This window comes from Balaenoptera physalus (genome assembly GCF_965194825.1).
Source record: "Balaenoptera physalus genome assembly, chromosome: 16".
Classification (NCBI taxonomy): Eukaryota; Metazoa; Chordata; class Mammalia; order Artiodactyla; family Balaenopteridae; genus Balaenoptera; species Balaenoptera physalus.
This window is the reverse complement of record NC_138898.1, coordinates 89,861,004-89,887,267: the sequence shown is the minus strand read 5'-3', so window position 1 is coordinate 89,887,267 and position 26,264 is coordinate 89,861,004. Positions and strand designations below refer to the sequence as shown.

The following is a 26,264-nucleotide window of genomic DNA, read 5'->3' as shown; positions in this document are numbered from 1 at the left end:
TGCGGCGGTGGCATTTGGAGACACACCTTCCGCGGAGAATGTGGGGTGCGGGGTGAAGTGACGCTCTGTCTCCCAAGTACACGTCCCCCCAAGGGACCGGATCAGGGGCTGAAGAGTGGAAGGCCGGGCCTTGCTTCCTTTTCTTTTTGCTGACGTGCTCCCCCGAGAGAAAGCTTTCGGGGTGTATGGGGCCCCGTGTTTCCCCATCAGCCCCTGGTCCAGGCCTCTCCCAGTAAATCTCTCCTGGCAGTGAGGTCTCGGGAAAACATGGTCCTGGCAGGTGTGTGTCCACTTTCTTTTGTCACGGTTGAGGCCCAGGCTGCTGGGCTTGCAGCCAGCGCGCTGCCTGGGGGTTCCGGGCTGGGAGCCCTTCCTGCCCCTCCGAGGCCTCATCTGCTCCATCCACGCCTGCACCCGCTCCCCACGTGCCGAGGTCCGGGGGGTTCTGGCCCTAAGCTGACCTCTGGGTGCCCCCGTCTCCAGCGCGGAGACAAGAGGGCCTCACGGAAGAAACAGGGCACCGGAACCTCACGGCAAGTGAGGGAGAAGCCGACAGCCGTGGGCCTCCGGGGAGGCTCCGTTCACGACCCTCCTTTAGAACGAGGGCGGGAGGTGCCCACGTCGGGGGAGCAGCTCTCTGAAATGTTGCTCTCAGCTGTCCACTTGGCTGTGTGTGCGTTCCCAGGGTTTTTTTTCTCTTTAACAGTCCATGGAAGTGTTAAATAGCAAGTTGGGAAACATCGAGGCTTAGGAAGATCGGAGGTTCCCCGGAATAAGGTACTCAGATGCCCGGCTCTGCCCGGGATCGTCCTGTGTTCCGTCCTCAGCTGGGCCCGGCTGTTCGCAGGATGGGACCCGCTGGGACCTGCCGGGAAGTGTGTGGCCCCAGGAAGGCGGGGGAGGGACAGGCTGACCAGCGAAGACGGTGCCAGAGCGGAAACCGGGCACACCGGGGAGGAGCCGTCCTCAGCACGAGGCTGCCAAGGGCACAGGGGCGGGGACCTGGCACACAGAACGAGTCCTGCGGCCTCTCCTGGCCTCGCTCCCTCGGGAGGACGTTGGGAGAGGAACAACACCTTGAGAGCCTCAGCGCCGGACTCACACTTATTAAGCACTTAATAAACACAGCACGTAATAAAAATATTGAAGTCAAGGCAAATGTCTGGACTCAAAGAGAGCTGCTTGAGTAGCTGTGGCTCCGAGGAAGGACTGTCCTTGCACTGGGAGTGTTCCTGGGACAGGCCTGTGGAGACAGCGCAGGGTTCAGCCCCGGGAAATACTGCAGAGTCAAGCCGACCGCCAGGCCCGCCCCAGGCTGGGCCCGCCAAGGTCAGCGACCTGCTGGTGCTCAGGACACCAGCCCCAGGCTGGGCCCGCCAAGGTCAGCGACCCGCTGGTGCTCAGGACACCAGCCCCAGGCTGGGCCCTCCAAGGTCAGTGACCCGCTGGTGCTCAGCACAGGAGGTGCTGGGGTTCCATGCGGGTCTCCGGTCAGGACCAAGGTGGGCCACGTCCCCGGTGGGGGCAGTGTGGGGGCAGCTCGGGAGGAGCAGCTCGTGCAGCCAGAAGCCAGCTGGGCGTCCAGCTGCTGGCGGGAGAGCTTAGTCACACGGAACCAAAACCATCCCGCAGCCAGCCGTCCCTGGTCCCCTTTCCCAGTAGAGACTTTCCATCCTTTGTTTATGTATCTTCTACCTCTGACGGTGTGCTCCGTCTCTGGCAGGGTCACAGGCCAGGTGCTTTTTATCTCATCACTTCGAGGTCTGGAGTTGGGGATTTCTGATCGCTAATTATCTCTCCTCCTTCCCTCATTATGGGTGGATATCAGGGCTGTTTGTGGCCCTTTTGGTAAGTGTCTGTCAGCATTTCAATTGTAATAAGCCTTGACTGGGGTTGAATTTCTTTTTCATAAGAGGAAGAAAAAGAGTGACATTTTTTCTGAACAGTCTGTCACGGATGCATAAGAGGGCTGTCACTTCTCTGATGGCTCCTTCAGCAATGGCCCAGCCATCTGGGTAAATCTGCCGAGACGGGCTTCAGCTCTGTTCTGGTGTAATGCCTCTGCCTGAGCGCTTAGGTACTGAGGGGATAGGTGACAGTGAAATATACACCTGGATATTTCAAAATGTTTATTGTTTGCTTGATTGTCCATAATAACACCCTTACGATGACTTTTCTCTTTTATTTCTCAACTTGCATAGGAAATCTGTACAAGATGAACGGTTTGAAGTGGCTTTTTGTTCATTAGTCTGTCAGATCCTTTTAGGTCCTATTATGGGACTTTTAAAAATAACACAGAAGAAAATACTGCAGAAGAGAATACTGCAGTGTAAGTGACAACTCAAGTACAACCGAGGGACGCATTTTACTACAAATGTCGTTTTCAAGAAATAGAGGTCAATGCACATATAAATCACAACTGTCAAACTAAATTAAATTTTACGAGAGTAATATTTTCCTGTTCTTTTTGAGGACCGCTCAAATTCTTCCATCCTAATTCTCTTGTTGGAATTTTAGATTTGCCTGTATGTTTCATTTTTCTGGTCATTAGGTTTTATACTTGTTTCATTTAGTCATACATTCATCCAGCAAACATTTATTAAGCATCTACTGTCGTATAGGTTTCAGGATTCATGGTACATACTAGATTACAAAGATGGAAAATTTTTAGTCCCCACCTCCAGAAACTCACAATTTGGGGGGAAATGTGGGAGGGACGATTGAGATGTAATGTAATAATCGATAAAAATGAGGCTTGTGAGAATTGTTATAAAAGGTGTTGCCAAGACAGTATCAGAAAGAAAATGGGTAACAGAATAGGGTAATCAAGGAGGGCTCCATGTAGGAGGTGAACTTTAAGTTGGGCCTTGAAGGCTGCATAGTATTTTGATGGGGAGCAGGACATTCCAAGCAGAGAGACTAGCAGAGTGAAAGGCATGGTACCTGCTGTTTTAAAATGTGAATTTCATTTCTATTCAGGTAGAGTGAGGCCAATGGATCAGGAGACAACTCCCTGAAAACATCATTTATTACTCACAGATCCCGAGAGGAGGGAGCACATGATGCCAGGCAGGGCCACACAAGGAAGCACCAGGGTCTTCCAGGAGGCAGAGGGGGGCAGTGTGGACCAGAGACTTCACTGCAGTTTCCGTGGAAGGAGTGGACAAGGCAGGGTGGTCAGGCTGAGGACTGGCTAGTCTGGATCATTCCAGCGGGCTGTGGGGCACAGGGCCCTTCCCTGGTTGTCTGGTACCTGCTCTGGGTGATGAGGGCAGGGAGACAGTGGTCCAGAGTGTGGGAGCCCCATGGAGGAAGGGGTGGGGTGAGGGCTCTGGGTTGGTTGGTTTGCATTGGAAAAGTGTGCTCACGGGTGACTTGTTTGCTATCTCTAGGACCTGGCTGCCCTGGGAGGAGCAGTCCCAGCTGGGTCAGCCAGGCCCCGGATGTCAGGGCATGAAATACAGAAGCTAGAACTGTGGTTGATACAGGCGTGGTGAGGGCTGAGCAGCTGCGTGGCCGGGCCTCGTGTGAGCAGGTGGTGATGGGAGCCGAGACCGGAGGGGCGGCAGGAGCCGGTGTGAGCAGCCTGCAGCGCCTTTACTAAGGGTGGAGTTTGTTTCTGTCTGAAAACGTCAGCGAGAACCTGCATCTCCTGGTCTCTGAGCATGTGCCAGGATGTCCCGGCACTCCCCACACTTCACCCCAGCACAGTCGCCCGACGGGCCTTCACTTCAGAGCCCCAAGGCCAGGTCCCCGCATCACACGAGCATGTGTCGGGCCGGTTCTGGTGTTCCAGTCCCTTTCCCGACCCTCCACGCACACCCCACTCCGTGAGTGATGGGGCCCAATCCTCGCCGGCACTGCAGGATCTTAGAAAGTGGCACGAAATCCCGCCACGGGGTGCAGGAAGGCGTGGGCAGTCCTGTTTGTCCTTGAGAGGGTTCGTGTCTGACGGGAGAGAAGGGACAGACACAAATGCCGTGCCCCCAGCATTTGTGACAGACACGGAGGAGGCCAGCTTCGCTTTCGAGGTGAGCAGGGGCCGGGGGTCTGGAGTCCCGTGGTAGGACTGGGAGACCGCGGCTGGAGGGCGGGCAGGGTGCCGAGACCGGCCCCGAGCCGCCGGCGTTGTGGAGCAGCTCTTGGGTGCGGGGCTTGGGCCAGGCACAGTGGGCCCACAGACTCGAGGAAGGCAGGCCCCCAGGGGCCCCCAGTGCAGGGACAGTCGTGCGTCCACAGGTGGCTTCCAGGAGAAGCCTCTTCTTGGGTGGGGGAGGACTTTATGGAAAAACTGGTTCCTAGAAGGATATTTCAGGGGGGATGTGAATAAGGTGGCAAAAACCCAGGGGTGCGTGGGAGGAGGTAAGACTGGGGGGTCGGCCTCGAGTCTGCGGACAGTGAGGGCCGTTCAGTGGAGCCTAGGCCGGCGGGCAAAGCCGTGTGCCATCTGAACTGGATGATGACCTGGTCTCTCACTTATGGCCGCAGCAGGTGAGGCCCAGAAATTCCGGAGGCCTGTGCGTTGTGGGCATGGTGGGCTGGGCTGTGTAGGGTGACCGATGGGGAAGGGAGTCCTTCCTGAGGTCCACAGCCGGGGGCTCCATTTGACCTGTGACTTTCTAGCTGCTCATCAGGGAAGCGGACTCGCTAGGCCGGCGGCCACGACTGGACCCGAGGGCAGGCTAGCCGGCAGCCCTGAACCTTTGGTCTGTTTTAAGGAAGAGAGGCTTTTCCAAGAGATGTCATTCTTTTCTTTTAAGTCACTGAGCTTGACTATCCAAATAGTTCAAGCGACCGGTCACGAGCTTCTAAACTGGGGTCCCGTCAGTGAAATCAAGGGAAGGAAGAGAGGCCGAGGGGCCTCCCAGCATCGGGCAGGGGGAGGGAGGGGGAGCGCGCGTCGGGGGTGAGGCCCTGGCTCGGGGGCTGGAAGCAGGAGCGTCCTGCCGGCGGTCAGGAGGCACCAAGGCCGCGCCGGGGTCTGAGACGTCCTCGTGGAGGGGCCCCAAATGCCAGGAGGAAGGAGAAGACTGCCGAGGCGAGAAAGGAGGGGCCGGGACGGACCCGGGAGAGACGTCGTTTAGGGGTCACTGCGGGCAAAGGAGGAAGCAGAGGACAGGTGGCTGGAAGGCCAGAGGGGACCAGGAGTACCCAGGGTCACAGACCCAGGAGAGCAGCATTTGAGATCCAGGGAGACCAAATGGTCATTTCACATCCTGCTTCTGAAGATAAGAGGAGTGTTAAATAGTTAAAAAGTAAACGAATAAGCAACTGGCAAGGTGCTGAGGAGGAGCGGGGAGGGCGGGGATCCGGCTTCCGGCCGTTCCGGAGCAGGAAGCCTCCTCACGAGCTGACGCCAGTCGGTGCCAGGGGCGCCCCGCCCCGCCCCCGCCGGCTCATGGGGGTCGCAGGCTGTCCGGACCCTTCGGGAACTGGCCTCCAGCCCTGTCCACCCTGAGTCCCCTCGTGGCCCCATGTGTCCGGGGCTCCCTGGGAGGCTCCACTGGCTCAGGCGTGGGGACCCGGCTCAGAAGCCGAGGGGACTCGGGAGCCGTGCAGGTTGCTCGGCAGGCGGGTTTTCCTGCTGACACCAGGGTTTGGCAGGTTTCCGTAGGGTGGATTCTCGGAGCATCTTTTCCCCCCTCCTTAGCTCTGGATGAAAGGCGAGCTGCTGCCTCCCGCCCTCCCCGGCCTGCTGCGCCTCTCCCTGCGCAGCTGCGGGGCCGCACGCTTCCTCTCCGCGTGCAGTTACCTTGTGCACGAGGCTAACGCCTGGCCTCTGAGTGGCCACTGATCCCCGGCCTCCGGCTGCTGAGCTCAGCGTGGCAACGGCGGCCGTGGCAACTCGGGCCCTGATGGAAAAACCACTTGGCAAGGCTGGCGGGGTCTGGGACCCCAGGAATTAAAAGAGCAGGCGTGTCCGAAGGCGCCAAGTGCAGGCCGGCCGTGGGAGCAGCGGCCCAGAGCCCTGCCGTGGAGGTGGGCAGGGGGCAGCCTCCCCTGGGCTTTAGCAGAGGACAGCGGGCTCCCCGGTGGGTCCTAATGACCACCCCCCGCTGAGTGACATTTGAAATGTGTGGCATTTCTGCTCTTGTAATAAGTACTGTGAAGTGCTGTTGCTTAGCTTTAAGAGAAAGAGAAGGAAAAAAATGTGTTAAAATCCCAGCCTCCCCACGGAGCTCTGGTTTGTTTTATCTTTAAAGAATCCTGCCACACTCTCTGCCCAGCGCATCGTTAGGGAGTAGCCGCTTGCTTCTAGAAAGTCCGTCGTGGTGATGGTCTTGAAATCCAACCAGAGAGCCCCGAGGCGCCCAGCAGAGATCAGAGGACTCCTCTTCCTCACTGAGAAGGATCCCGTCTCTTTAGATCCGAGTGTAAACCTTTTATTATAGAAATGTAACCCCCGCCGCCGCCGAGGTCTAGAACTACAATCATGTTCTCCGTAGTAATTTGTTTCTGGAGCTCAGTGCCAGGCAGCCCGTTTGCAATACTGCCTTGGAACTCACACACGTGTTTGTCTGTGTGTTCATTCGTGTATTAAACCAACGGGTCGGGCCCCGAGTCTGGGCTGGACCCTGGGGGAGGTGCTGGGGCTTCAGCGGCGAGTCAGACCCTGAACCCACCTCGGGGGCTCGTGGGACAAGTGACAACAAGCGTGGAAGACGCCTCGGGAGGAGGCGGAAGACACACCGCGTACCCTGTGGCGGGACGCGGGCAGGGTGGGTCGTGTGGTAAGCACGTAGGTTTGGGGGCCAGCGGGTCTCTGCTGCAGCTTCGCGACTGCACTGTGAGAGCATGAACGTGGGGCCGGCCGTACACAAACTGGTGAGCGAGGCCGTGTGCCAGTGAAACTTTATTTACGAAGCAGGAGGTGGGCCGGGTTCGGCCCGCGGGCCGGAGGTTGCAGGCGCCAGCCAGAGCTAGAGCCTTGCTGAATAAGTCTGCCTAACGCTCCTCTGCCTTAAGGAGTCTGACTGACTGTGTTTGACTTACTGTTAGGATTTGGCCCAGACCCTGTAAAGTGAGGCGCAAACCTGTAGAAGCCGCAGACCCACAGGTTGCCGCTGTGCTGCCCTTCTGACCGGTTTCACGTCTCGTGTCGCTGTCTCCTTGCGGCCTCCTTCCTTGCGCTGACTCACACTCCGCCTCAGGTGCTCTCCTCTGAACCACCTTCGCGCCTGCTGGTTCCCTCGTCCGTGAGCAACGTAAACCTTCGACACGCGCTGTGTGTTTGCGTGAGACCTGGGCGTGATCAGCCCTGCACCGGGGCACGTGGAAGGTGCCGACACAGCACAGAACTAGAACATCACCTTCTGGCGGCCGGGGTGGGGGGGGCAGGATCGTGGGGGGCGAGGGGGTCCCGTTCATGGAGGCTCCCCAAGGGCCTGGTGCTGCCCAGACCCGAAGGAGCTTGCCGGCTGCGTGGAGAAGGGGCAGAGGCCTGGGTGTGTTTTGCGGAGGTTCGGGCGTCTGGGACTATATGATGCCATGAGGTCATGACGGCTGGGCCCGCAGGGAGAGTGGCAGGTGGGGTCCGCGGAGCCGTGCGGCACCCACCTGAGCCCCCAGAATGTGACCTCCCTTCAAATCCAGGCCTTTTAAAAAGGAGCCAGAGCACTGCTGGGGGCGGGGGTTGTGACCTCGGGTGTCCCTGCCCTACACTTGTAGGTTACACTCATCAGAGCAAAAGCCCCACAGCCAACCCGCAGCCCCTTCTGTGGGGTCCCGCGCTGAGGATGCGGAGAGCTGGCCCCCTCGGTGCGGGGCCCTGGCCTCGGGCCGCCTCCTCCCGATGTCACTTCAGCGGCTCGCTGCTCTGCTGACTCCCGGGCTCATTAGCCGCTCGGACCTCCTGCCATATGTTTTTGGCTGGTCATCCCATATTTTATTTTGATGCTTTCTAACCGAGGTGAAATCCTGATAAACATAAAGTGAACCGTGTTAGCGTGTACGGTTCACGAGTTGGCGCCTCTGCAACATGCACCCACCACCTCCGTCTAGTTCCGAAACCTTTCCCGGGCTCCCCCCACCCCCCGTGCCCGCCAGGCTGCCACTCCCCTTCCCCACCTCCCCCAGCCCCTGGCGCCCACCAGTCTGCATTCTGTGTCTATGGGTTTACCTATTCTGCATATTTCATGAAATGGAATCATACAGTACGTGGCCTTTGGGGTCTGGCCTCTCTCTCAGCACCACGCTTTCGAGGCCCGCCCACGCTGTAGCGGGTGTCAGTGCCCCCCTCCTTTCCTGGGCTGAGTAGTGCCATCCTGTGTCTGCACCGCGGTTTGCTTCTCCATCATCCCTTGACGGCCGCTCATGCTGCTTCTTCCCTTGGCTGCTGTGAGCAGAGCGGCCGTGAACGTGTGTGTCCAAGGACTTGTGAGAGAACCAGTTTGCACTTCTTCTGGGTGGAGACGCAGCGGCGAAGCTGCCGGGTCATGTGGTGATTCTAGGTTTTTGAGGAGCTGCCAAGCCATTTTCACGTGTTTAGTCAAGGGTATTTGGAGTTTTGCGTTCAGTTTCTTGGGGACTCATGCCGCCCGGCCCCGTGTTTGCCGTCCCCCTCTCGTCCTCTGCGTCCGTTTCTCCGGTTTACCAAGGTCGTTTGAATTCTCGCGCCGCCCTCCCATGACCACCTGCCAGCCTGCCTGGGACAGGGATGCAGGGACCTGCAGAGAACTCAGAGGCTTCCCTGGCTGGTGGTGACTCGCGTCCCGCGTTGTTCTCTCGCTGGGACAGGCCCCGGGGCTCTGCAAGGCGGCATGAGTGGGACGGAGAGGCTGGGGCAGGCAGAATTAGAAGCTGCCTCAGGAGGTGGCGAGAATCACGAGAGGTGTGGCTCAGGGGCAGGCTGGGTGGTCCTGGAAGGGTCAGAGCCACGTGAAAATACCTCCAGGGCAGCCGACTGGACGGGAGGTTCACGGACGGGAATGAAATCAGCAGGAGGCGGGTCACTGGGCAGGGCCAGAGGGAAGGCAGGACGCCCCACGTGGAAAGGGGTCAGCCGTGCCCCGAGGCGGGTCTTTACCACCTCAGCTGGTTCCCAGGGCAGCGGCGAGTCCCCTGCGGAAGGGCCTCCAGTGTCCCGGCCAGCGGCGGTGTCTTTGGTGCGTGTTTGGGCAGAAGGGGTCAGGGTGGGGGCGGGAGAGGCGGAGCCCCATGCTCGGCCGCAGTGGAGACGGCTCTGAACCCTCCGTGAGGACACCCGGCCACCCAGGTCCCGTGGGGTCCTGGGCAGGTCTTCTCTGACAAGTTATCCCCTCAGCAGGAATGAAGGACCCGATGGCCAGGTCCTCTCCTGCACCCGCGGTCTCAGAGCGCTCGGGCAGTTGTGCCCAGGTCCTGACTGTAAGCTGGTGACTGAAACCCCCCAGACCCAGTGGCAGGGACAGAGGAGCCCACGTCTCCGAGGCACACGTTGGGGGTGTGCACACACAGGACTCAACTCGCCCCACTCGTGGGGGACACTGGGCGGCCGCACGTACATGAACGGCAGCCTCCGCCCTGTGTCGTCCAGCCGGTCCCAAGACCTCCCTTCCCCAGGTTGGAGCCATCGGCGACGAGGAGGAGTGGGTCACCCTCTACGAGGAGGAGAATGAGCCTGACGCCCAGACGCTGGAGATCCCGAACCTCACGCCCTACACTCATTACAGGTGAGAGCGGCAGGCCATGAACCCCACACGAGGAAGGGGGCGCCCCCCACAGGTGGCCCCTGTCTGCGGTAGTGAAACCTAGCTGCATGAGGGTAAGCGAGACACTTCCAGGTGGCCATAACAGTAAATGGAACCTTTCGGGGCACGAGACAAGGTCGAGTGTTATTCCAGGGAGATGGTACCCGATGCGAGGTCAGCCACGTCCCTGCCACCAACGTCGCTGGCCAGGCAGCCGGCATCATGGCTGGTATATTAGGCTTAGTAGCCAAGACCCACATGGTTGGAGATGTGGTGCTTTTCTTTACAAAACTCCACGACCTCTGTGTACACAAAGCAGACGTCCTCAGAATACCCTTCTGCCTCCCCCTCCCCGCCCAGGACTAGCACAAATCAAGCACTTAATGTGCCATTTAACCTTTGCTTCTTGATCCTGAAACGTCTCCAGGCGGTAAATCCTTGGCCTAAACAAAGGGTAGGGTGATCGTGGGCTCTTAGAGACATCGTGACTTCCCATAAGGTCACTGAAGGAGGTGGAATTTCCAGTTTATCACCAGATGCTGAGTTTGATAAAGTCACTGTTCTGCCAGGATGGATACATTTCATAAGACTGGGGAACAAAAGACTAAGAATGACTAATTCAGGGAGTAAAAGGTGAAATTACATCTTTGCGAAGAACACTTTCTCAGTACAATACCAAACTTAGGGTTTTTTTAAAAAAACCTAATGAGAGATGCTGTTTAACTTACATTCATTTTAACATCCTTCCTAAGATTAGAGCAGATGAATCAAGATACACTTGTTTTTAGAGAAAAACATTCAGCATAAAATGACCTGTTGGGATGCAAGACTTGCCATATGAAATTAGTATAAGCTGTGTAGTTATTTCAGAGATCAGAAAGCACGATTAGAGATCAGTATCCCTGTCTTAAAATCACGTAAATTTAGGAAGCCCCTATAATTAATGTGTGTCTACTTAGGGTATTTTTCTGGTGTATAAGTTCAATTCACATAGTTGTACATATTAATAAAGAAGAGATAAAAACTGAGAACATTAACATCGACTTTAAAGAACATCTAGTTCCACCCTGGTTTTATAGATAAGGAAAAAGGCAAGTCAACGATGGGGTGAGAGTCGCAGAGTGTGGATTCTGGGGCCGTTGCTCCTCTCCCGAACCAACAGAGAATGGGTTGCAGGGCACCCTTGGTCATTAAGAGACGCTGGAATTTCAAAGCTGTCATCCGGTAGCGACATTCTGACATTCCACTTCCGTTAAAGAGCTACTTGAGCTCTAATCCCCTGGTCTCGCCCTAAACTTGAACCAGCCAAGGGCATCTGATGGCACAGATTCTGGCCACGTAACCCATCCAGTCATGCTTCCCTTGGAACGGGAAATTGCTGAGTTGCGGTGCGTTTACCATTCTGTGGAGGCTTTTAGGGAAAGAGGCCGTATATGTAATTCACATTTTTAATGAAACCAGGTGGAAAGAGAGCGGCCTTGAGCAATGGCCTCTGTGACGCGGGCAGACACATATCTGCCCCCGCCCACCCCATACACCTGGAAGGTGTGGGCAGGTTTCCATCCTTCCACATAACCTCTTGTGCAGAGTAACTCCGGTTGTCGGCTTTGCTTCCAGGTTCCGAATGAGGCAGGAGAACGTCGTCGGTGCCAGCCCCTTCAGTCAGTCCTCCCGGGTCATCCAGACCCTGCAGGCCCCCCCGGACGTGGCCCCCACCAGCGTCACCGTCCGAACCGCAAGCGAGACCAGCCTGCGGCTCCGCTGGGTGGTGAGTTGGGAGGCGGGGGGCCTGCGTGGGAGCCCAGAGCTTAGTCATTTCCTACTCTTGCCTTGTCCTGGTCAAAACTCATCTCATCATTAAACCAGGAAGTATTGCATTTTACAGTCGGTGTTGGATCTCAGACCAACCCCGGCTGTCTTATTAATTAGTAGCATGACTCACTGGCTTCTTGGAACTGAGGAATATTCTTTGGGGAGGGAAGCCGATGGCCCTACAGGCTGAACCTGTTAAGTCCTTAAGCCAGGATGACACGGAACCAATACTCAGTATTTGTAAGAGAGCCAGGCTGATATTGAATCAGAACATTTCCCCACAAAATTAAGCTGAAATGTATTAAAAGAAATTATGTCCAGCCAAAGTTACTGACAGGACTCCATTTAATTAACAGAAGAAAAGTTCCAGGGTAAAGTAGAATAAAGGTCCTAAGACTGTTCACCCCAGAATATCTTTTCCGTGGACTTGGCCCCCTAAGACAGGCCCGTGCATGGGGACCCTCGCGGGGGGCGGCTCCAAGACCTTGGCTCACCCCAGACTGTTGTCCACTTCCAGCCGCTGCCCGACTCACAGTACAATGGGAACCCCGAGTCCGTGGGCTACAGAGTTACATGCTGGCGCCCCGACCTCCCGTCCACTGCGCTGGCCCAAGTCATCAGCGACCGGCTGGAGAGGGAGCTCACGGTCGAGGGGCTGGAGGAATGGACAGAGTACGAGCTGCAGATGCAGGCTTTCAACGCCATCGGGGCCGGGCCCTGGAGCGAGGCCGTCCGGGGCCGGACACGGGAGTCAGGTGAGACGAGGGCTGGCCGGGCCCTCCCCGTGTCTCCCTGGAGACCGAGCTGAGCGTCCGCAGTGTCACTGGCATCTCGCTGGCTCGACCCCCACTCCCCTGATATGTCTGTGTTGACACTTTCCTGAGTAATTAGGTCCAACTGCATTAGAGCCCATGACGCTGCTTTGAAATTGATGATGAATTCTACCAGGGGCTAGACTCGCATTATTATCTTTTTAATTAGGGGTAATTCTCACCACCAATGATGAAAAGTAGGAGTGTACAGAGACTCTAAGGAGATCTTTATAATGCAAGGTGTTCGGGACCTCCTCCTGATAAAGTCATGCATGTGATGTGTTGAGTCTCCCCTGCGCTAGAAAATAGACCCTCAAAAGTTCTATTGCTTTAGCACAATGGTAGTTTATTTCTCTCTCATTACAGCCTAAGATGGGTGTTCTTGTTGTTGGGTGGCTCTCGTCCATGAGGTGATTCAAGGACCCAGGCTCTGCTGTCCTGTAAATTAACTGTCATCTGCATGCAGCTGCCAGAGGGGAAGAATAAGCAAAGGGTGGGCGCACCTGTGTCTTAACACCTGCCCAGAAGTGGCACACATCCTCTGCTCACGTCCGCCGGGCTCGGGGTACCGCTCATGGTCAGGAAGGAAAGGAAAACTTTCAGTGGTCTCTCTACAGAATGCTCATCTTCTAGGCTTTGTGGTCAACAGTGGTTTGCAGGACCCTTACTGGCCTGGTTCGAGTTTGTAGAAACACAGAAAAGAGTGTTGCTAACAGTCTTTAAGGACGCACAGGCCAGCTCTTTCCACTAGTCTGAAATAGTGAGGTTTTCTCCTGAAAAGGAAGAACGTCTCTGCTCCTCTCACCATCCCCTTACCCCGTGACACTCTCCCAGTGCTTGATGTATCCAGTGGGGGGGAGGGGCAGGGGGGGCGCTGTTCAATACCTTCCTGACCTCCGCCCAACGAGGGGTGAGAAGAAGGTAGAAAGTCTGAGACGGTGAACTAGCTCCATTGTGACTTAGCTGTTTCCTCGGAGGCTTCCTGAGCCCAGGGCATGTCCTGTCTTCTCAAGGCTCCACAGGTACAAAAGCTGAGAGGTCACCCTGGAAGCCCGTGTGGGACGGGAGGGCAGCCAGGGGAAGCCAGCTCCTCCCAGCAGCTGTTTCCACGCTGGACACCTCAAAATGTAATAAGTACATTTAAAATTATTAAAGACTTTCAGTAGGAAGATGAATAAGTTCTGAGTAACCTTATGTACAGGATAGTGATTATAGAAAGTTGTTAAGAACTGAATCACTGTGTTGTACAACTGGAAGCAGTATAATACTGTATGTCAGTTATAATTCAAAAAAAAAGAGAGAGACAGAGAGTCACTAAGAGAGTAGATCTTAAACATTGTCATCACAAAAAAGAAAAATAAACAGTAATTATGTGACCTAATGGAGGCGTTAGCAAATGCTATGGTGGTAATCATCTTGCAGTATATGAGATTAAAATATGCAACATGTTGTATGTTGTACACCTCAGTCTTACACAATGTTATATACAAATCATATCTCAATAAAACTGGAAATAAATATTAAAGTCTTTAATTATTAAAGGAAAGCATGAAAACTTTAAGTAGAGATTAAAATACCATTTTAAACAGTTTTTTTTTTTTTAGGAAAAACAAATAAAACACAGTCATTGAATAAACCACTCTGATTGAGGTAAAAAGTAGGTTAGACACTGATAAAGAGGGAATTACCAAACTGGAAGCTGGAAATGAGTAAAAAAAAACCCTCAAAATACAGTGCAAAGACATCATGATTGAAAGTATGATAGAGAGGTTAAAAGACATAAAGAATAGAATGAGAAGGTCCAACATACACTTAATAAGACTCAGAAGAGAAAGGGGAAGGAAATGAGAGGGAGGAAATATGTGGAGATTATGGCTGAGAAATTCCAGAACTGATATAAGACATCATGTATCAGACTGAAGACATGAATCCTGAACAGAATAAATAAAAATAAATCTGCACCAAAATGCACTGCACTACAGCTGCAAATACAAAAGCCAAAGAGCAATCTTAAAAACATCTGGAGCAAAGGCATCTTACCTACAAAGACCCTTTGAAGCCAACTTCTCAAGAACAAGAGAGGCCAGAGGACAATGGAATCATAATCTTGAAGGAGCTGAAAGAAAATAACTGTCAACCTCAAATTGTACACCTAGCTACACTTTTCAAGGATATTGTTCAGAAAACAACAAACTAAATGTTATGTAAAGATGAAGAAAGTGTCATTAAAAACAGAAAATAATATTTTGGGGTAAGTTTTCAAAGAACGAAGTAAACCAGTGGCAAAATTGCTGCACTGAGACTATATTTTTGTAAAAATCCTTCCAGCTGCTGAACAGCCATCTTTACAGTGGTCAGAGGCCATCATTCTACGTGTGAACTCACTCCAGTGTTTTCTTCTACCTCTGCTCTCCTCAGACAATCTTGGATCGTCTCTTACGCAGACTCTGAAAAGACTTCGCTGAGCAGTGTCGTGGTCTGAGGTATAGATTTTGCACCCGGAAAAGCACTGTGGGCTTGCTTTTGTCTCGGTTGGCGAATGTGTGTACGTGTGGCCAGAAGAGGGCCGTGTGCAGAGGCCAGCGGAGCTGACGGTGGCCGTGCTCATAGTTCGCTTGCTGAGAAAGCCTCCGATCTCGAGTGAGAATTGTTCCTACAGCTTACACTTTGCTTTGCCAGCTATCCCGTTCTTTCTTCTTTTGAGGGTTATGGCTTGCAGAAAATTATCTTTCGTTTTCAACTGAATATTTGTTCAGTGGGAAATTTTGGTTCAACACATATCTCTTGGAGAAGAAGAGAACAGTTTTGGTTCAACAGGTGTTTCCATTACAACTTGATAATAGGGTTATTGATCTTCATTTCAAGATATGGGTGGTTCAGATTTCAGATATTTTTAATACCAGAAGAGTGGGCTCCTTGGGACCCCTCATGGGCTGTTCTCTCCTCTAGGGAAACTGGTGCTGTCATGTTGGCCCCTCCATCTGGGGCTGGTCCTGGAGGGGTTCAGTACCCCCACCTCCAAATGGAGCTTGCAGAACCTTCTGCTGCAGGAAGCTTCTTACCTCTGACCCACAAGCCCCTCCCAGCTGTGGCAGCTTTGATGTCATGTCTTCCCTGGTGCTGCCGAGGTTGGACAGGTGGCCTCCCCAGCAGAGAAATCAGCCCCTTCAGCGGACTGGTCCTGCCAATCACCGCTCAGCATTTGGCGAAGAGCGTGAAGGGGCTACATGGGCCCACTGGCAGAGTGCTGCCACCACCGCTGATGGGGACAGGGAGGGGTCGGAGAGAGCTGGGGAGGAGAGGAGAACTGCAGACCCACCTCTGGAACCCAGCATCACCTCAGTGAAGATAGCCATCCATCGGTGCTTAGAAACAGCACGGTGCGCAGACGTGCTGAAAGCCAGTGATGGAGGCACCGAGCAGAACATCTTGAACCACATTTAAATGAGGTTTCCCGTTTTGAAATGCGATCGAGCTGGTTTCATGACACCTTATGATATATTATGATATATTATAAGGGTAAATGAGGCCCTAAAAATCAAAGAGACTACGTGAGGAGTAGCTGTGAGCTGAGGAGTGAGAAACCCTGTAGAGGAGAGAGAACAACTGAAGGAAAAACGCATTTTAAATGGTATTGTGTTTAATGAAAGGGGAGATTCTAGGACGGTCTCAAAACTCAAGATTTCAGGTTGGGAAAGAAGTTGAATCTCCTTCAAGTTAGGTAATGAATAAGATTTTTTTTTCAAATCTTAAAAACATAAATACTTTGTAATTAGATGGCAGAGTTTATCCTGGTGGGACTCGAATCAGCTGAAATGTTCATCCTGAACACTGCGATTTTCTCTGCCTGTCTTCTCGTTAGGAAACCAGCTGTGTTCTAGGCGCCAGGGCTGAGTTGCTGTGATCACGGGGTTGCCCTCATTCTCTGGAGATGTGGATGGCCTGCCAGTAAATGGATGCACATGTCACTGCATCTTAGAAAATCAGCTATTATTTGTAGATCTACAGTGAGAATTGGGCACTTACGGTTTCAAAGATTAACCCAAAGGAAACAGTTAAGGATTGAGAGGTTGACCATTTGTGTTGCTATGACAATGGCTTCTCTCTTCACAGACAGGGACAGGAGTTTAGAACATAGCACTAGCATCTTGGGCATAGAGTATATTTTCTGCTCTCACCTGATTCTAAATAAAGTCAGAAAACGAAGTCAGATAAATGGTAGGCTTACCGTCTCTTTGAATGATAATGACTCCTTTAATTCACAGTTGATTCCAGGTGCCAGCTTATCACTCGATTTTTTATAAAATAAGCATGGGTGTAAACAATGTCCTGGTAACTGCCTCGGAAGTTACGACACCCGGTGGGAGCCCCCAAGGCACAGAGAGCACCGGTGGCGCCGTGGGAGCCACCGCCAGAGGCAGGGGGACACAGGGTGGCATGTGTGGCAGGCATGCTCCCCTTCAGGGGGCTGAGTTAACCGGAAACCATGAAGATTCTTTTCCTGTGACACTTATCTGCTCTAATAAATTAATATTATTTTGTTGAACGACTGAATAACGGAATGAATGACTCTCAACTGACATATTTGGGAAGAAAAAGTTTTTATCGACCCGGTGGGCTGACTGGCATCTTCTCCCTCCAGAAATGTCAGGAGGGCCCCTGTGCTTGGGACTAACAGGCACCAACAGCGGCATCTCTGTTTTGTGGGCGCGTCGGCCAACCCGCACCGGCAGCCGGTCTGGTGCCTGAGCTCTGAGGACAGGCAGTCAGTGTAGCAAGTGGGCAAGGGGGGGGGCCGCTGCCTCCTGGGCGTCAAGCCGGGGAAGTCGCCCTTTCCTGGGGCTGGCAGCCCTCCCAGGACAGAGGTGGCCGAGCCCAGGTTCAGTGTCCCCCAGAAGCTCGCCCTGTGAGGTGGCAGCCTGTTGCTGGGCCTCCTCTTCTCCCCATCCCAGACCTGCCAGTTGTGGGAACGACCAGGTCAAGCTTGCAGACAATGGAGCAGCACCTCTTCCAGGCCCAGCATGAATCCTGGCATTTTTTCTTAAAGCCTGTGTTCATTTCCTGGGGCTGCGGTAACAAAGGACCCACACTGGTGGCTTCAAACAACAGAAATATATTCTCTCGTAGTTCTGGAGGCCAGAAGATGGAGAGCGAGGTGTCAGCAGAGCCGTACTCCCCCTCTGGATGGGCCGGGAGGGTCTGTCACAGCCAGCCCCCAGCTTCCAGAAGCTCCTGGGCTGTGGCAGCACAAGCCCAGTCCTGCCAGGGGGTTCTCCCCACGTGCACATCTGTTTCTTCTCATACGGACACCAGTCCTATTGGATTAGGACCTACACTACCCCTGTGTGACCTCATGTTATTAATTATGTCTGCAACGACCCTGTTTCCAAATAAGATCACATTCTGGGTCGTGGGGTCAGGACTCCAGCACAGGAACTTGAGGGGACACAATTCAATCCATAACAAAGACCAAATCACTTCAGTGTAGGAACTCTATGAATCATAGGTTGGGCGCACTGTCGTCGTGCAAACACACGTTACTTTCCGGATTCAGACTAACTGACTAACAAAGTCACCTTCACAGTGGCTGTGCCATGAGGAGGAAGTACTTATGCGTGAGTGAGCAAATGGATGGATGAGTGAATGGATGAGTGAGCGAATGGATGGATGAGTGAGCAAGTGAATGAATCAGTGAGTGAACGAATGAATGAGTGAACCAGCCCACAGGGCAGTCCTGAGGGGTGACTGAGAAGATGCCAAAGCCCCATCATCTGTTATGTACCCATGAGATTCGTGAACTTGACGTGTTCTACTTTTTGACCGTGGAGGCTCTGGGGGCTGCTGAGAGCTGCCCTTTTCTTGGTGCCTGTTACCCCCACACAGGGATGTGCACTTGGTAAACCTCCCCTCCCCTCCCCTCCCTCCCCTCCCCTCCCCTCCCCTCCCCTCCCTCCCCTCCCCTCCCCTCCCCTCCCCTCCCTCCCCTCCCCTCCCTCCCCTCCTCTGCCCTCCCTTCCCCTCCCCTGCCCTGCCCTCCCCTCCCCTTCCCTCCCCTCCCTTGCCCTCCCCTCCCCTCCCCTCCCCTCCCCTTGGTGCAGATCAGAACCTCACCTCCTCCCCTCTCCACCCACCTGCCCCCCACAAAGTGCCCCGTTTAGAGATGTCAGTAAACAGGTGTCTGAAAGTGAGGATTTCCATCTAAGATGAAAGTCACAGTTCTCACAAGTTAATAGAAGAATCAGACGAAGCTTATTTTCTTGCTGGGTGGACTCAGGTAAAACTGAGCTCCTAAATACCCAGGATTTATGGAATTTGTTGCTAATATTAAAGAGATTTACATTTCTGTGCAGGTTTAATCTGATCACTGCAGGTTTAATCTGATCACTGTGAAATGTTCAGAATACATTGCTGTCTCAAGGACAACTTGATTATGTGGGTAAAAATTAGACCTTTATTTGTAGAAGCCTTTAGACTCTGGGTGCCAATCTATTTAACTCATTCTCTACAGTTCCTTCAGCCGCCCCCGAAAATGTGTCAGCCGAGGCCGTCAGCTCCACCCAGATTTTACTGACGTGGGCTTCGGTGCCCGAACAGGACCAGAATGGGCTCATATTGGGCTACAAGGTATGTGCTCAGGTGACCTTCCTCTGCTCACGCTGTGAAGGTGCTGGCACCTGTCTCCCCAGACCCGTGAGCTCATGTTTTCCTGCCGACCTCCAGCTCTGGCCTGTTTCCTGATTCCACGTCACTTGTCTCATCTACCTTCATCACGGCCTGGAGATGAGGCATCAGTGTACCGTCTTCATGTGGGCCAAGACAAGGCACTGAAAGCTCCGAGCCTGTTTCCTCACTTGTAAAGTGGGAGGAATGATGGTAGCTCCCTCCCAGGGTTGGTGTGAGAAGTGGCTTATTCTGTAAAATGCTAAGGACGTATCATTAGATCCCTGCACGTGTGTCTGCACGTGTGTCATCAGCGGTGAGGGTTGGACACCTTCCAGCTTCTCTGGAAGACGTTTCTGGGTTTAGCCTTGTGTGTGTTTACCCAGACCCTTAAAAACCTACTCTGTTTTTGTTCCGTCCCCTCCCCCAAGACGCAGGACAGATCTTCCTGGATTTGGCCACAAGGCCACGCTTGTCTCATGCGCTGCTGCCTTCTCCTCCCTGCTTCCCATCATTTAGATCCTATTCTCTGTTTCCCCCATCTGTTCTCATGCCCTCCCCCAACCCCGGCATTCTGATGGCTCCCTTCTGGCCCCTTTAGACATGGCGATCCCACTGAGTGGGTTCAGTGACCAGCACTCCACACCCCCTACCTGGACCCGGGAGAAAAGCACTCGCCAAGCCCTTTTCAAAGTCCTCCCTGATGACCCCCTCTTTTACGGCCTTCTGGTCCCTGATCTTAGGGACCAGTTCCGAGAGGGTGAGCTTAGGGAATAAGGAGAAGCAGGCGGGCCGTGGAGGGGGCATCGCAGCGTGCCGTGTCTGCAGTGTGGGCAGTAAATAGCCCCGGGGCGGGGCCTCGGGTTCAGCGGGAGAGCACAGGTCTCCTGAGGCAGGAGCCTAATCTCCCAAGAAGCCGGGCAAGCGAGTGGCTGCTGGCTGCTTGTACAGGAAGCAGAATGTCTCTGTGTTCCTAGCGAGCCCTGGTTCTAGTGGCTGCCATTGGGCACCTGAAACCTGTGAATTACAGCGGGGCGTCTGGCTCTCCCAGTCCGGCCGTGGCTGGGGCACAGCTCCAGCTGCCTTCCAGTCTGGAGTCCGGTTGCTTCATCTCCATCTTTCCCCCAAAATGCCAGCGGATAGGAATTAGATCCCTAAGCCCTCAACACAGCTGCCCAGGGGGAGGACCCTCAGTTGCCTGGTCCTTGCCGCGTGGTCCTGAGACCCAGGCCCGCCGAGGCCCCTCCCTGCACACCGTCCTCCTGACCGCCCCCCCCCCCCCCCCGGCGTGTCATGCTCAGATCCTGTTCCGCGCCAGAGATCTGGATCCTGAGCCCAGGAGCCACGTGGTCCGAGGGAACCACACGCAGTCCGCGCTCCTGGCCGGTCTGGGCAAGTTCGTGCTGTATGAGCTCCAGGTGCTGGCCTTCACCCGCATCGGGAACGGGGTCCCCAGCTCGCCCCCCATCCTGGAGCGGACCAAAGATGACGGTACGTCGACGGCTGCGCCTTTGCCCGTCTCCCAGGTTTGCTGTCGCCATCCAAACCCCTTGTATGGTTGTCATTTTTAACTTAATTTTCAAAACACTCTTTTTTCTTCGTCTCAGCACAGGAAAACAAAACAAAGTTGTTTTCTGGTCGCTGAGCGCTTCTATGGCCAGTTTCAGCCGGAGTGAATGTTCACGGCCTAATTATCAGCCTGAGCACAATTTCATCGTAGCTCTGCTGTAGGCAGTGCAGTAAAGGCCGGGCAGGCTGGGCCAGAAAAACCGAAGGCCTGGTGGTGTTGGCACAAACCTGGCTGAAAAACCCCACTGCAGACCCCGTGCCTCGAGTCTAGATTCTCTGGGCTTCCCGCTCTCGTTTGCATAGCAGGGGGTCATTAGCGGCCCCACAGAGTGCGGTGTGCGACGGGCTCCCAGGATACCCGGGGTTCGCAGCCGCAGTAACAAGTACACCTTGACGGCTTTGTCTAAATCATCAGGAAGTACGTTTCTCCACTTTGTAGATGTCAAACACTTAAAGGTTAGCTCCTTTACATGATCTTCGTTAAATAGACTGTGCTGAATATTCTGGGGGAGAATGCCAATCTCCCCCCAAAAAACCCAGGCTCAGAAGCAGCTGACAGAAGTGAAACACCCATAGATTTTCTTAAGCATCTTTACTGAAGTAATTAAATCAACCCCCCAACGCACTCTGACCGCTGAGTTGACAACATTCTCTCCGTATTCCTGGGGGACACCCGTAGCTGGGCCTCCCCTGGGTCAGAAGAGGGGGCGCCTTGAACCTGGTCCTTCCCTGGGAGCTGGTCTCAGGGCAGCTGGGGTCTGAGAGGGACCGTGTGACCTCAAGGTCATGTCTTTGCAAAACTATGTGGTCTGTCGAGGGCCACACACATAAAAAGTAACAGGGGCTTTTAGTAACTGTTCCTCAGACTCGGGCAGTTATCATGGTTTCTTCCCAAAGTATAGGCTGGGGCGTCATGGACTGATTTCTCTTTTTCTCTCACAATCCCGATATAAACGTGTTTCTCCTTCCCCTCATTTCATTGTGATACAAATGATCAGCCTGGGGGACAGCGAGGGGGCAGAAACCACAGAAGACAGACGTCAGAGTTCCCTATTCGTGAATTGGTCCTGGTGTGTGAGCCCGTGGCCTCCTTCTTTCATTTATTTTACCCGAACACAGGGGTCATAACACATGTTTATAATTTAAAATACTGTTCTCAACTTAATAGCTCGAGGCAGAATTCAACAGCCCTGGAATGACTGTAACGCACGTCATTTTATTTTTGTATTGATTGCTGCGTGCTCATTTCCTCCTACCTGGGAACCAGTCAGTTCTTAAGTTCCAACGAGAAGTTCCCATGCTGGCCACACACTTACTCGCCTCTCCATTTAAGTAAATATATTTTACGATGGCCGTGACCCTATTATTCAATGGTGCCGGGATACGTAGCTGGTTTTTGAATTACTGGTGCACCAGAACACACAGAAGCACTATTACATGTGTTTCGGGACACCAACTCTTAATTTTCTGGGACAGTGCAGGAAAGGGGTCGTGTGCCTAAGAGAAAAATCACTGGTTATAGCCATGTTACTTGGTCAATAATTGTAACCTCCATTTGGAGGTGGGAGGGACCTTCAGCCACCTTATTTATCTGACACCTGCTTGGTGGATGTCCAGCCCAGGAGAGGAATCAGCTCAGATTGGTGAAGTCTCTCCTGTGACTTGACGTACCCTCTACGATGCTGTTTAACAACTGGGCAGCTAGCCTTAGGTGACACGCTCACAGGACTCGCAGCATAGCTCATGGGCACTGCTTACGCTGCTTGGAAAGCAGATGAGCTGGATTCAAAATGAGGCGTTTTCTCAAAATCGTTAGGGAGGCACACAGAGATTCCAAAAGTCACTCTCCCAGAACTTAGAGGAATTCACCCGTGAATGGTGTCATCGGCTGTCATGCCTGTCCTTGGCCAGCCCACAGAATCCTCCCCCATGAGGCCCCGTCGTGTTCCCACATGACATCCCAGCGGTGCCTGGATCTCCGGTCTTTTTTTCCCTTCAGCCCCAGGCCCACCCGTGAGGCTTGTGTTCCCAGAGGTGAGACTCACGTCTGTGCGGATCGTGTGGCAGCCGCCGGAGGAGCCCAACGGCGTTATTCTGGGTAAGGGCGCGGCAGTGACTGAAGGGATCACAGCTTAGAGAGAGAGAACAAATAGATCGATTTCGTCTATTTTTATTAGATGTCTAAGAGGTTAAAGAAAAAGTCCTGTCTACAGCAGCCTGGCATCTTCTGAACTGAGAGACTGCAGCCCTCTAAATGTGTCCTGCGCTAAGGTTTCTTTGCAGAATGAAATTTACATTTTGTTAGCCCAGAATTTCGTGTTCGTTCGTGGTTCGTGGCAGTACCATCTGCAGTTGACCTTCCGTCCGCTCTGAAATAACCCAGCTATTCTGATGTGTGTTTGGAAAACCACGGGCTTGTTTTTCATAGAAGATTCACTCCCGGGCTTTGCTCCGAAGTCCCGGAAACGTCTGTCTTCTGCTGCAGGGCCTGCACCTAACCCTTTGAGGAAGTTTCCCGAGTGAACTGCATGCTTAGGTCTCAGGGAAATGGTTTACTCTGAACTTTTCATTCAGAGCGCCAGCTCTGATAACTTTGATGAAAAGCCTTAATTTGTCCTAGTTTCCGAAAGGCAGCAAATTTTATTTTAAAAAATCATCAGCCCCTTTATTTGTTCACCCTTTCACCAGGACAAATTAAGGGCCTCGGATATTCCAGGGCTCGTGCTCAGAGCGGTAGGTAAGGAGTGAATAAGATGCAGGTGGGCCGTCCTCGCGGGGTAGACCCCAGCGACACTACCACGTGGTCGCGATGCGGCAGGGGTTCCAGGAAACGCCCTGCAAGCCGCACCTCCTGGGCCAGGGGGCTCAGTGGGCGGAAGGCATGGTCGGGCTTTATCTTGAGGATGAGTCGTAGCAAACCACAACTTGGGTCCGCTAGCCCGCGCCCAGTAAAGCCAATCTACTGACATTGGGTTGCAGTGAAGGAAAGCGCAGCCTTCATTGCAGGGCAACAAGCAAGGCGGCCAGGGCAGCTGGTGCTCAAAACACCCCAACTCCCCGAAGCGTTTCAGCAAAGCATTGTTAAAGGCCAGGCGAGGGAGGGGGGTCGCGGGGTGTGTGATCGGCTCACGCGCAGCTCTCTGAGTGGTTGATGGTGAGGTCACAGGGCAGTGTCGCAGGGGTTCACGTGATCAATCCTCAGCCTCCAGGAGGTCTGGGGGCTACGTTACGTGCTCAGGGTCATCGAGTAGTTAACGTCTTCCACGTGGTGGAGGTTTGAGCGTCTGTAAAACAACTCGGGGTAAGCGCATCAGACACTGTTATCTGGGTGCCTCAGAGAGGAGCTGCAGCAGAGGGTACGGGGAGGGTCCATCCTGGGAAGGCCCCGTAGGATCCCGCTCGGTTGCATAAGTGGTTTCCAAATCCTTGAACGGAGCGCTGCCTTTTGCCTGTGGGAGCACAGACCTCCCGGAGGGAGACGCGGGCTGGGCCGGGCTGTGAACCACTGGGAAGGCCGTGCTTCGCGTGCAGGAGGGGCCAGAGGCCCAGACCTTGCAAAGTGGGCCTTTAAAGGCCAGGCACGAGGCCCGGCGTACGCGCCCGACACAGACCAGACCTGAGATGCGGTATTAACCTCCTGCCCACCCTCGGCAGACCCCGCGTACGCCTGCTTGGGTACCGGGGATTGACAGTAGGACCACAAACACGGCTTACAAACAGCAGTAAAATGCACCACTGAGACCTGCTTTTGAGCTGAGGATTATAAGATTTGGTTTAGAAAAGGGTTTCACTTCATTTTTTAAAAAAAATTTGCAAATCTGTGCTGAGGACCATTGGGAGTCACCCAAGGACCTTGAGCAGCGAAGTGACATGATTGGATATGTCTTTTGGATGATATCTGGCAGCCGTGAAAAGGGTGAACAGAAAGGCAGATATTTATTGAGTTCCGGCTTCATTAAGACGGAGCCTGGGGCTCCCAAGTCATCTGCACAGCAGGCCAGGGGCCCTTCGGCTCCACTCTTTCCTTCTGCAGTTCCTGCAGCCACTTTGCTGTGACGACAGTGTTTCTGAACTAGGTGACCTCTGGAACTGCAGGTTCTTGCTATTAAAATCACGATAAACAGCCGGAGAAGGCTCTGTTGCAGTGTGCATTTCGGCTCCCGCCAGCTGGGGGACCATTGCAGGCCGGTCTCAGGCCCTGGGGCGGGAGTGCTCTGCGGAGCGGCTACTCGCCGGGTTTCCTGGAGCCCGCGCGCCGGCAGGGCCTGCCCCCGGCTCAGCGCCCAGCCTGCAGCCTTCCCTGGAGCAAGCAGGGCGAGCCGCCTGTTTACCCAGGGGATGCCCCAGCACGCTGTGGAGCAGGAGGCATTTCCAGAGCACAAGATGTGAAATTCCACGTGTCACTTCCAGCCCTAGGAGCCTTCCAGAGCGGGCTTCTCTGTGAGGAGCGGGGGCCCCGGCTGCTGGGGAAGGAGGCCCTGCTGCCCCAGGCCCCCGCCACCGCCTCTGCTGACACCCCGGCTCGTCCCGATTCTGGGATCATCTCTGTGCTCTCCGCAGCTTTCCTGGGCCGATAAGAATTAGTTCTGACAGCAGGACTCCACGGGGATGTGCAGAAGGAAAGTGTGCCCTTGACGTGGGATTCCCTCTTCACACAGACAGCCGTGTGCTCTGGTTTTGTTGCTGTAATTTTGAAGTGCTCATCCGAGGGCTTCCCTGCCGACACGGCGAGGTTCCGGCCCCAACCAGCTCTGAGCCGCGGTACTCGCCTGGCTCTTTGCCAGGAGACACCCCCTTCCCCAGGCCGCTGCTCTTCCTCTGACAGTCACATCAGGTGGCATCTCTGCCTGCGGCCTACCCCATCGCCCATCCCGACCTGGGCTGGGCTCTTCTCCTCTTTGCTCCCAAAGCACCTGCGCTCACAGTCACAGCACGAATCCTCCATCCGCAGGAGACCAGGGGCTCACTTTAGAATCGTGTCACCTACTTTTAAGGGTGTCTTCAACATCAGTTTTTCTGACCATAAAAGCACATGTACAATGCAGATAATTTAGATAGCGTTTCACATTCATCCAGTTTAGAACCACAGAAAGTCTGACGATCCCCAGCAGAGGGGAGGGTTTGGGGACGCAGCGTCACACACTCTTGTTGGGAGCGTGACCTGGCACAGCTGCGGTGCGGCGATCCGGGCATGGGTGCACCCCGTACCCCAGCTGCTCCCCCTCCGGGTCTTAACTCTGGAGAAATCCTCACGCCTGTTCACAGGAAGAAACGCACAAGGAGATCCACTGCAGAGCTGCTTTAAAGAACAGAAAATTTTAAAAAAGAAGGAACTGGAAACAATCCAAATGTCCATCAATAAGGCAATGAAAAGGTAAATTGCAGGCTATTCATTACAGCAGAAATCACGGTAGCAATTAAAGTAATGAACAAGACCTACATGTGTCAACATGAATAAGTCTCACAAACATCTGTTGAGTGAAGAAAAGCAAGTTGCAGAAGAATATATCCAGCTTAAGAATGTCTCTGTACATTTGAGCACTCCACAGACATTACCATGTATCATTATGGCTACATGTATATAGTAAAAGTGTAAAAACTTGGCAGGAATTTGCAGTAAGTTGAGAATAGGGGTTACCTTTGAGGAAGAGGATCCAATAAGACCACCAGAGAAGCTTCAACTTTTTTCTGTCTTATTTTCTCTCTTATAAAAACAAAAACAAAACATAAAAATTTGGCAAAA

General features: G+C 53.7%; 1 protein-coding gene across 8 annotated transcripts in view; it reads left to right on the top strand.

Moving 5' to 3' along the window:
* Positions 1-26,264, top strand: part of SDK1 (sidekick cell adhesion molecule 1) — a 1,005,745-nt gene that overhangs the window by 706,325 nt on the left and 273,156 nt on the right. For all 8 annotated transcript variants that reach the window (XM_082429098.1, XM_082429101.1, XM_082429099.1 and 5 more), the window contains 6 exons: positions 9,541-9,650; positions 11,286-11,436; positions 11,998-12,235; positions 18,801-18,916; positions 20,254-20,443; positions 22,521-22,619. In XM_082429098.1, coding sequence (XP_082285224.1) covers positions 9,541-9,650; positions 11,286-11,436; positions 11,998-12,235; positions 18,801-18,916; positions 20,254-20,443; positions 22,521-22,619 — 904 coding nt within the window. The remainder of the gene's footprint in view (positions 1-9,540; positions 9,651-11,285; positions 11,437-11,997; positions 12,236-18,800; positions 18,917-20,253; positions 20,444-22,520; positions 22,620-26,264) is intronic.